This window comes from Grammomys surdaster, unplaced genomic scaffold, assembly GCF_004785775.1.
Source record: "Grammomys surdaster isolate TR1022 unplaced genomic scaffold, NIH_TR_1.0 129, whole genome shotgun sequence".
NCBI lineage: Eukaryota > Metazoa > Chordata > Mammalia > Rodentia > Muridae > Grammomys > Grammomys surdaster.
In genome coordinates, this window is record NW_021604587.1 from 11,344,994 (window position 1) to 11,356,302 (window position 11,309).

At 46.0% G+C, this 11,309-nt stretch overlaps 1 protein-coding gene across 1 annotated transcript in view; it reads left to right on the forward strand.

Moving 5' to 3' along the window:
• Window positions 1-10,981, forward strand: part of Jag1 (jagged canonical Notch ligand 1) — a 35,278-nt gene extending 24,297 nt beyond the window's left edge. Inside the window, exons 11-26 of the mRNA XM_028756030.1 lie at window positions 377-423; window positions 723-896; window positions 1,324-1,474; window positions 2,402-2,566; window positions 3,017-3,130; window positions 3,658-3,771; window positions 3,862-3,975; window positions 4,141-4,257; window positions 4,728-4,755; window positions 5,206-5,291; window positions 6,348-6,461; window positions 7,033-7,142; window positions 7,233-7,466; window positions 7,686-7,817; window positions 7,959-8,109; window positions 8,953-10,981. Coding sequence (XP_028611863.1) covers window positions 377-423; window positions 723-896; window positions 1,324-1,474; window positions 2,402-2,566; window positions 3,017-3,130; window positions 3,658-3,771; window positions 3,862-3,975; window positions 4,141-4,257; window positions 4,728-4,755; window positions 5,206-5,291; window positions 6,348-6,461; window positions 7,033-7,142; window positions 7,233-7,466; window positions 7,686-7,817; window positions 7,959-8,109; window positions 8,953-9,410 — 2,309 coding nt within the window. The 3' untranslated portion in view covers window positions 9,411-10,981. The remainder of the gene's footprint in view (window positions 1-376; window positions 424-722; window positions 897-1,323; window positions 1,475-2,401; window positions 2,567-3,016; window positions 3,131-3,657; window positions 3,772-3,861; window positions 3,976-4,140; window positions 4,258-4,727; window positions 4,756-5,205; window positions 5,292-6,347; window positions 6,462-7,032; window positions 7,143-7,232; window positions 7,467-7,685; window positions 7,818-7,958; window positions 8,110-8,952) is intronic.
• The last annotated feature ends 328 nt before the right edge of the window (window positions 10,982-11,309 follow it).

Here is an 11,309-nt window from a genome sequence, read left to right on the forward strand (position 1 = left end):
GGATGGAACCCACAGCTCTGATATAAGCTGTTTGAGGACTCTCCGGCTGAATAGAAGGAAACCCTTACATTAGCTGGAAGGGAATGTTTTTGGAGAGGGAGGGGCCAGGCTAGCATGGCAAGGAAAACATACAATTTATCAGGCTTGTTAGCTGCTAAAATTGGGCATATTCTGATAAGGTGATGAAAACAATGGTGTGAAGTTTCACTCCCTTGTCTGGGAGGATTAAGGAGGGTCTCCACCCAATGTAATAGCCTTATCTCACCGGAAGCACAGGGAAATCTGATTGAAACTTTAATCAGCCCCGTACTTTTCAGGTGAACTTGAATTCAATGTCACGTGCCTCTTTAATGTGATGACTTGTTTATTTTTTTAGATATCAATGACTGCCTGGGCCAGTGTCAGAATGACGCTTCCTGTCGGGTACGTAAATCATTGCTTAAGTGGAAACCTTGACACATGACAACAATCTTTTAAGATTTATGTGACACTAGAGAGCTTTGCGCCTGTGGGATTTAAAATGCCAGTGAGAAGCTGAGTCCCTCACCAACCCTAGCTTCCCAAGAGCCATTTAAAGGCAGGCATTCAGAACCGCTAGTCCATGCCCAAGCTTAGCACGTGACCATTTCAGTGAACCACAGCAGTCGTCAAACCCCTGACAGTCTGGGTTTGTGGATACATAGAACAATATGCATGTGTCTCTCCCCCTTCTCCTTTTCCAGGACTTGGTTAATGGTTATCGCTGTATCTGTCCACCTGGCTATGCAGGTGATCACTGTGAAAGAGACATCGATGAATGTGCTAGCAACCCCTGCTTGAATGGGGGTCACTGTCAGAATGAAATCAACAGATTCCAGTGTCTGTGTCCCACTGGTTTCTCTGGAAACCTCTGTCAGGTGAGCGGAGGCAAAAACTTCGGATCACCAAGCTTTAACATTGAACCCTTTTCTCCATCACCCTACCTTGTCCCCTCCCCATTCTTCTCCCCCTTCCCCCACTCTAGTCCTTTAGACCGATGACATCAACTGGCACCCTACTGACTGGGGGGTTTCTGCTAGACAAATGCTGTAGAAGGTGGTGTTGAATAATTTCTTATTGATTACTGTGGTCTGTTTGCTTGGCTGAGTGTTATCCCATAGTCCTGTTTTCTGCACTAGTCCTGGGCTTTAATGCTTGCCTGGGATGTGGCAGACCCTAAGGATTACATGGCTGTGTTCTGTAGAGGGGGTCTCTCTGTGGGTCAAGTGTTTACTGCCCAGAGAAGTGAAGGTGACACGTTTGTTTTATTTTGATCTGCTCCTTCATACTCTTGCCATCCGGCAGCTGGACATTGATTACTGCGAGCCCAACCCTTGCCTGAATGGTGCCCAATGCTACAATCGTGCCAGTGACTATTTCTGCAAGTGCCCCGAGGACTATGAGGGCAAGAACTGCTCACACCTGAAAGACCACTGCCGCACCACCCCCTGCGAAGGTATGTCCCTCACCCGGGACCCATCCGTGGACGGGCGGGCTCCTGCCACCTCCCCTTAGAGCTCTTATAAGTGGTAAATGGGTTAGGAAGGCTTTCAGATGGAAAATACTTAATCTGATCACTTAGGGAAACAAAACCATATGGAGGTAATCTGTCAGGCTGCCAGTTGGGAGAACCATGAGTACCAGTTGGCCAAGGGAGAGAATGTGAAATCCATCATCCCAGTTCAGAGGTGGCCGACTTTGTGACAAAAGAGAAGAGTTGCTCTGAGGAGCGCTGTCAACAGATTCTATAGCAGTGGGGAAGTTTGGGGTTTGTGTCAGTTATTGTAGCTATGGCTGGGTGTTGGTGCTTGAGACACTTTTTTTTTTTTTTTGGTGTAGTTCATTTAAAAATAAGGACACGTGGCCTATGGCTGCTATATTGGGTAGCACAATTGTCTAGATTAGTTTGTCCTTTAGCTTTGCTTAAGATGGAGGAGAGCTGGGTGTGGTGGCACACGCCTTTAGTCTTAGCACTCAGGAGGCAGAGGCAGGCAGATCTCTGAGTTAGAAGCAAGCCTGGTTTACAAAGTGACAGCCAGGGCTACACAGAGAAACCCTGTCCAGTGTGGGAGGGGGAAGCTGGAGTGGGGGATGGGGAAGTGTAGAGGTGATCCTTCTTCTTTGGCAAGCATTTAACAAATCAGCTAGATATTAAGGTGCAATTAAAAAGAAACTTCAAAACATTTCCTGTCCACTTGGGAGTCTAACATTTTACCTGTCATGGGAACATTGTTGGGTTTTTGTCCCCAAGTACCTCTTGATGTGTTAACTCATTAGCCCAAAGAATGACCCTATCTAATCAGGCAGGCATGGGCTAAGTCCTCTGCTTAGAAATGCCGTCTGTGGGTGTATGGCTGGAGTCTGATCCCAAGCCTGTGTTCAGTGATTGACAGCTGCACTGTGGCCATGGCCTCCAACGATACGCCTGAAGGGGTGCGATATATCTCTTCTAACGTCTGTGGTCCCCATGGGAAGTGCAAGAGCCAGTCTGGAGGAAAATTCACCTGTGACTGTAACAAAGGCTTCACCGGCACCTACTGCCATGAAAGTAAGACTCCACTTGGAATGGGGGAGCCCAGTGGGTACCCCGCTTGGGGAGCATTTGTATTTGAATTGCTTTAGTAAGAAAATAAGGTAGAAGACAACCAGTAGTGTCTTCTTTAGGCCCCAAATGGAGGCATTCATTAGTCAGTTGATAAGACCACCAACAGTCTTGAGCTTCTCAAGATGATTTTGGAATGTTGTGGACTTTCACTTTGAGTGGTCCCCAATTTCTACAGACACTTTTCCCCCAGGCCTACCAAATAAACCAATGTAGTAGGAGGGTCTTAAAACCGGAAGGTACAGTCTCAAAGCCTGTAAGAGAGAGCATAGAAAGGGTAGCAATGTTTCCAGGCGAATTTGCTAAGGAGGCAGCTGTGGAAGCCACCAGACAACATGTGGTGGCTGCATGACTGGCCCTTCGGCTCCTCAGTTTGCCCTGTGCTTACTTTCACAGATATCAACGACTGTGAGAGCAACCCCTGTAAAAATGGCGGCACCTGCATCGATGGCGTTAACTCCTATAAATGTATCTGTAGTGACGGCTGGGAGGGAGCGTACTGTGAAAACAGTGAGTCCGCTGCTGCCTTAGGGGACAGACTGCTCCAGGGTGAGGGCTTGGGGGTAGAGCAGGAATAGTACCTTCCCTTGGGAGAAGCCTTTTTTTTTTTCTCAGAGATTTCTATTATGGTGGCTGTAATGGCCTTCTGTATCTCCTTGGCATTTATTAAGGCTGCTGGGCAGTAGTGGGGAGGAGCCATCACTGGGCAATGGTGAAATGAGATTGATAGTTAGAATAAGTCCTTAGAAGGAACCTATCTGACTTCTTATCATTTCTGTCCACCTTGATTTTAATTGCCGTGGGCATTCCTAAGCATTGTGTCCTCTTTATAATTTGTATTCTCTCCTCTTAGCCGAGAACTTCTCTAAAAGGGTGATGAAGTTGAAGTCCTAGGACATCCCACTTGTTCTAGGAAGATAGCGTAGCAAGCCAGTGTTGGATCTTACCATAGGCAAGCTTTGCCCCTTATCATAGGCGAGCTTTGCCCCTTTTTACCATGAACGGACTTCTTCAGCCTTGTGTCTCTTTGGTTCTAGACATAAATGACTGTAGCCAGAACCCCTGTCACTATGGGGGTACGTGTCGAGACCTGGTCAATGACTTTTACTGTGACTGCAAAAACGGATGGAAGGGAAAGACTTGCCATTCCCGTAAGTGTTGCTGCCAGGGTCTCCTGTCTGTCTTCTGAGGGAGGGGAGCTCTCCAGCTAAGAGACTCATGCTAAGGTCTTCTTTCTTCAGGTGACAGCCAGTGCGATGAAGCCACATGTAATAATGGTGGTACCTGCTATGATGAAGTGGATACGTTTAAGTGCATGTGTCCTGGTGGCTGGGAAGGAACAACCTGTAATATAGGTAACCTGCCCCTAGGTGGGATTTGCTGTGGGCAAGGTCATCGTCTGAGGTTATCTGCCACCAGGCTCTTGGGAAATGATCATTTCCTTGGATCTGGTTCTGCCCCTTCAGATCACCTTGGATCCTCTGGAAGGTGGTCTTACTTAACCTGCTTTTGTTTTATAGCTAGAAACAGTAGCTGCCTGCCGAACCCCTGTCACAATGGAGGCACCTGTGTGATCAATGGAGACTCCTTCACCTGTGTCTGCAAAGAAGGCTGGGAGGGGCCTATTTGTACTCAAAGTGAGTGGCCTCCCCTAAATTCTTCCTGGGTTGCTGCAGCCTACCCGAAATACCCATAGGGACTTGGAATGGAAACCAGAAGCATGGCTGTTTGATGTCTGCTTTTGTATCACCTGGGTCCTTACTAATGACTTGATGGGCTACAGCCCTGACCTGGGCATGAGAAAGTTCCCTGGGAGATAAGTGGAGACAGATGGTGTCTCTGTTCCCAGCCCTGGGTCTGACCAGCAGCCTGCCTCCTCCCATTCTCGGCCCTCCCTACTCCCTGTTCCCTACAAGGGCCTCTTCCTGTATACATGTGTCCCACGGCAAATGAAACTGAGTATGGTCCAGGCCTGCTTCCAATTTAGACTAGGTTTTCAGCGTATTTGATTGGTATTAAGTGTGACTTTTCTCATTTGGATTTTATGGAAATAAGGAAATAAATGCTTTGATGGAGACCCCCCAAAGCTGTTGTCTTTTCTTTGCAGATACCAACGACTGCAGTCCTCATCCTTGGTAAGTGTGGCAGCCTTTTAAGCTGGTACTTGGCTGTAAGATGCATGGGAATCTCCCGGGATGATGTTGAGAATGTAGGTTCTGATTCAGGAGGTCTGTGATGGGGCTGTGTGTTTCTAACAAGCTCCCAGGTGACCCTGCCCTGCTGCTCTGTGGACCACACTTTAATTATCCAGGTTGTGTCTTCATTTAGCGCAATGATTCTCAACCTCGGGCTGCACACAAGAATCACCTGGGGAGCTTTTAAAAGTCCCAATGCCTGGGCTGCGACTGAGACCTAGGAAATTAGATTCTCAGGGGTAGGACCCAGGCATCAGTATTTTTAAGCTTTTTGGTCAGCAGCAGATATGGCCTGGGGTGAAAGCTGGTGTCTGTGGCAGGCATTGCTTCAAATGGTGGGTGTGTTGTGGACCTGGATGTTGGTAACTAAGGTTACCTTTGGTTTCTTAGTTACAACAGCGGGACCTGTGTGGACGGAGACAACTGGTATCGGTGCGAATGCGCCCCGGGTTTTGCTGGGCCGGACTGCAGGATAAGTAAGTATCACTATATCTGATCTCCCCTGTCTGTCCTCCTCAGCATTCAAATCTTTCCTCTTTAAAAACAATGAAGACCATAATTCCAAATAGCCCTGACAACTCAAGTAATCTCCTACTCCCAGCTTGGATTTAAGTAGCCCTGGCTGTTGTCCTCCCTAGTCATTCTCTGGGTGGCACAGCCTTCTTTGTTCCCAGGGAGAGTGCCAGCCATAGAATTTGACAATTAAGCTATGAGAGAGCCCTGAGAAAAAAATAATAGTGTATGCTTCCCTCGTGATTAGCATGAAATTATGGCCAAGCTATTGTCTGTACAGACGGCTGTGTCTCTGGCTTCCATAGACTGTTCTGTAGTGGGTTTCACAAGGTCCAAAGAAACAATTAGGATCAAGAAGTGAGGGTCTTTTTCCCCCCTACTTTTAAAAACAAAACATCTCTTTCCCACACAAAAAGAGTACAGAATACTCTGTTTTGGTTGTTGGTTTTTTTTCTCCCTCAAATTCTTTAAAATTTTAGTGGTATTTGAAGTCCCACAGTCTGAGATGGGCTGGACTTCAGCACTAGGTGGATAGGTTATATCTGTTTGACCTTCTAAATCAGGATTTGGCAGAGGAGGGCCACATCTGTCCCACCTGTTTTTGTAAGTAAAGTTTATTGGCACTTGGCTGTGCTTACTTGGTCTTGTCTATTTCCTGCACCTGCTTACAGGGTGCCACCAGACATCAGTGGTTATGATCAACTTTATGGCCTATGAAGTCAAAATATTCACTCTGACCCATTTTCAGGGAGCAATTGCCAGTCTTGGTGTAAAGTGTACTATGAGAGGAGAAAGAACCTAAGGAAACATTGCTCCCTCTCCAAAGGTTCTCAGCTTTAGGAATCAGAACAGTGGTGGTCTTTCGGAGTCAGGGGCTGCTAGAGGCTTTATGGGTGACTAGTGATTTGTTTGCTGTGTACATGGAAATTCACCAAGCTTGTTTCAGGATTTGGATGCTTTTGGCAATGTCTGTGAAAAAGCTTCCTACTAAAACCTGAACTTGAACTCATTTCTCCTAGACATCAATGAGTGCCAGTCTTCCCCTTGTGCCTTTGGGGCCACCTGTGTGGATGAGATCAATGGCTACCAGTGCATCTGCCCTCCGGGACATAGTGGTGTCAAGTGCCATGAAGGTAGGTGTGCCAGGGTCTGTCTGGCTGCCTTCTTGTGTGTCTTCTGAGTTGAGTGGGCATCACAGTGAACCACAGTTCACAGTGGGGGTGCACCATGCTCAAGGAGGAAGGGAACAAAGCAGGGTAGTAGCTGTCGATTTCTGTTATCACACAGTTGCTGTGTAACAAAGTTCCTTAAAACCCAGTAGCTTGTAGTATCCATTTTTGGGCTTGTAGCATGATAGCAGGCCCATTTCTGGTTGACTGGTCCTCAGCTATCTCTGGGGCATGTCCTTCTTTTCATGATAGACGGCAGGCACACAAGAGGCCAGCTTGAGAAAGCTCCATTAGAGGGTCTCTTGGGTCACATCTGCCGAAACTGCTTTAGTCAAGTGACCAAGTAAGCAGTCAGAGGGCATGGCCAGTGCATGTGCCTGACATTGTGGGAGGAGCTGCCATCACGTGGCAGAGGACATGGGTGTAACCAATTTCTTAACAGGGAGGGGGTAAAAAAAAAAAAAAAACCTCAGAACCGTGATGTGATCCAGTCTGTGGGAAAAGAAACTCCTCCTTGAGCGTCTCCACCTCTCAGTTTCAGGGCGCTCTTGCGTCACGATGGGGAGAGTGATACTTGATGGAGCCATGTGGGATGATGACTGTAACACCTGCCAGTGCCTGAATGGACGTGTGGCCTGCTCCAAGGTAGGGCAAGGAAAGTTGCTAAAGTTTGCAAGTGTTAATCATGGGCGGACATTCCTGCTAAGTCACGGTCTCCTGTTTCCTCCTCTCCAGGTTTGGTGTGGCCCAAGACCTTGCCGGCTCCACAAAGGGCACAGTGAGTGCCCCAGTGGACAGAGCTGCATTCCGGTCCTAGATGACCAGTGTTTCGTGCGCCCCTGCACTGGTGTTGGCGAGTGTCGATCCTCCAGCCTCCAGCCAGTGAAGACCAAGTGTACATCTGACTCCTATTACCAGGATAATTGTGCAAACATCACTTTCACCTTTAACAAAGAGATGATGTCTCCAGTGCGTAACTTCTTTAATGGGGATGAGAGTACGGGCTGCTTGTTTCAAAGCGGTACAACAGTTTTAGAGTAGTATGAGGGGGGGTCATCGCCTCCCCTTAGCCAAAAATCTCTTAGAACAAACTGAGGCTTCTATCTAGTCAGTTGATGAGACTGTGAGCCTTTTATTTCTTCCATTCTTTGACATATATGTTAATCTTTTAAAAAAAAATCATTGTAGGGTCTTACCACCGAGCACATTTGCAGCGAATTGAGGAATTTGAATATTCTGAAGAATGTTTCTGCTGAATATTCCATCTACATAGCCTGTGAGCCTTCCCTGTCAGCAAACAATGAAATACACGTGGCCATTGTGAGTATAAGACTGTTTCGCTCCTAATTATTTGATTACAAAGGATTTAAGGTAGAAAGTATCAGACAGCAATTGCAATGAAAGCATTAGCCATCTTTGTTAAGTTTGAGTGATAATTACCATCAATTTGCTTGATTTTAGTCTGCAGAAGATATTCGGGATGATGGAAACCCTGTCAAGGAAATTACTGATAAAATAATAGATCTCGTTAGTAAACGGGATGGAAACAGCTCACTTATTGCTGCCGTTGCAGAAGTCAGAGTTCAGAGGCGTCCTCTGAAAAACAGAACAGGTGGGTGTCCATTTGGAACATACTGTTGCTTGGTGACTGTGAAAATGGTTTTACTGCACCATCCAGGAAAATCATGACGAAGGGAAGCAATCTCTTATATCTTAGAAGCCCCTCACTTCCAGTCTACTGGCCCAAGGTCACAAAACCAATATTGATACTGGCTGAGGAAGGCAGAGAGGTACACCTGACCCTTCCCAGTAGCATGCTGTACGCATGTTCTTCTCAGAAAGCTCCCATGCAAAAGTGGTGTGATTTAGATCCAATGCAAAGCCCTAGGGCACAGCAGTACCTGCTCTGAGCTGTTGATGCTCTACAGAGCCAGTTCTGGGGTTCTAGCACGGCTGGTTCTGAACACTGAACAGCACTCACTAGGTGAATGGCTTGATGGTGCACCAGGGTGTTCAAACTGACCCTGTGATGATCCACAGCCTCACTGTTTAGGCTGAGCAGAAATCAGGGCTTCTGTTTTGAGGGAAATGGAGTTGTCGGTGCTTCCACTGGGTTTCTGTTGATTCTGAAACCAGCCCTCATCCTGAGCCACCAAAGTAGCCAGGCCCTGTGGAACTAGAAACAACCCCTGTCCTGTGGAATTGGGAGAAACCATAGGGGTACTATTCTATGCACCTGGTGTCTCTGGACACAAGTGTCCTAGAGGCCAGCTTCTGGCAATAGGGAACCTATCTGTGAAGTTGTGAAGAGGGACTTGTCCCCACAGTGACCCTCTTAGAGATAGAATACAGCGCTCCTCGTAGGGATGGAATACAGGAAGATCACTGTTGGTATTCCTCTGTTCCCGTGGTGATAGCTCTTCTTGAGTTAACTGGTCCGTTGCCTGTCTTACAGATTTCCTGGTTCCTCTGCTGAGCTCTGTCTTAACAGTGGCTTGGGTCTGTTGCTTGGTGACAGCCTTCTACTGGTGTGTACGGAAGCGGCGGAAGCCCAGTAGCCACACTCACTCTGTCCCCGAGGACAACACCACCAACAACGTGCGGGAACAGCTGAACCAAATCAAAAACCCCATCGAGAAACACGGAGCCAACACGGTCCCCATTAAGGATTATGAGAACAAAAACTCCAAAATGTCAAAAATCAGGACACACAACTCGGAAGTGGAGGAGGATGACATGGATAAACACCAGCAGAAAGTCCGGTTTGCCAAACAGCCAGTGTACACGCTGGTAGACAGAGAGGAGAAGGCCCCCAGCGGCACGCCGACAAAACACCCGAACTGGACAAACAAACAGGACAACAGAGACTTGGAAAGTGCCCAGAGCTTGAACCGGATGGAGTACATCGTATAGCAGACAGAGGGCTGCCGCCGTAGGTAGAGTTTGAGGGCACCCTGGGGCTTGTAGTTTCTTTAAACTGTTGTCGTATTCCAGTCTGAGGCTGTTGTTGACTTAGAATCCCGTGTTAATTTAAGTTTCGACAAGCTGGCTTCCACTGGCACTGGTAGTTTCTGTGGTTGGCTGGGAAATCGAATGCAGCGCTCACAGCTATGCAAAAACTAGTGAATGTACCCGGGTGTACATTCCCCTGCTGCCGACACATCGGGCTCCCAGGAGCTGCCCAGCCTTGGGCCTGGAGCTTCCACATCTGCCAGCGGTCCTAATGGTGATGGCAGCCTTAGGATCATAGTTTTATTTATATTTATTGACTCTTGAGTTGTTTTTGTATATTGGTTTTATGATGACGTACAAGTAGTTCTGTATTTGAAAGTGCCTTTGCAGCTCAGAACCACAGCAACTATCACAAATGACTTTATTATTTATTTTTTTTATTGTATTTTTGTTGTTGGGGGAGGGGGGATTTGATGTCAGCAGTTGCTGGTAAAATGAAGAATTTAAAGAGGAAAAATGTGTCAAAGTAGAATTTTTGTATAGTTATGTAAATAATTCTTTTTTTATTAATCACTGTGTATATTTGATTTATTAACTTAATAATCAAGAGCCTTAAAACATCATTCCTTCTTATTTATATGTATGTGTTTAGAATCGAAGGTTTTTGATAGTGTTGTAAGCATATGGCTTTCTTTTTTTTCCCTTTCCTTTCTTTTTTTTTTTTTTTTTGTGAACTTTTCTCATTACATGTTTCCTGCAAGCCAAAATTAAGGTGTTTGGAAATAGTTTCTCTTGAAAGGATGGGATAGGCTTCTTCCCCTGGGAATACTGATGGATTTTTTTTTTTCTTTTGTACGACGTCAGTTGTTCAAACACTTTCTCTATAGCATCACTTTAAGACACATTTTAAGGACTGAGGCAGATTGAAAATTCGTCTAGAACACGTTTTTTTGTTTTTGTTTTTTCCTCTTTTTTTTTTTTTTCCTGCTTTAGACTTGAAAAGAGACAGGCAGGCGATCTGCTACAGAGCAGTTTAAGGGAACAAACTGAGCTATGACTTATGTAGCCAGAATGTGACTGGTTGAATCTCATTAAAAATATCAAATTAATTGTGTTGAAGTGGGAAAAGCGTACCAATCTTACTTTGTAAATTCTGATTTCTTTTCACCATTCGTATGTAATGCTGAACCACTTGTAGATTTGATTTCGTTGTTGTTGTCTACTGCATTTAGGGAGTATTCTAATAAGCTAGTTGAATACTTGAACCATAAGATGTCAGTTAGATCACTGTTTAGATTTGCCATAGAGTACACTGCCTGCCTTAAGTGAGGGAATCAAAGTGCTATTACCAAGTTGAAGATCAGAAAAGGCTTATAAAACAGAGTAACCTTGGTTCACCATTGAGACCGGGAAGATACTTTGTATTGTCCTATTAGTGTTATATGAACAGAAAATACATCTTTGATGTGTTGTTCCTGGCAATAAATTTTGAAAAGTAATATTTATTAAATTTTTTGTATGAAAACCTGGAACAGTGTGGAGTCTTCTGAGCTTATGGAATCCTTGCTGGCTTTTCCATCCCATTGTTTGGCACTGCTCATTCAGCTCTATGTAGCATCTGAAAGGGGCGGGGCAGGGGGGGGTGAAGCAAACAGCAAAACTTCTGAGTTCTTAACCCCTACCCCCCCATTAGGCTGCTATGTAGGCGGGAGTTGTAGGGGTATTACCCCCACCCATGCCCTTGTCATTTGACAGGTGTGAATACTGCTTGAATAAATAAATACCACTGGATTAATGGTTTGCAGTGTGGAGGTGAATTGTTTGGCACTCACAGGGAATGCCCACTGCACTAGCAGGGGT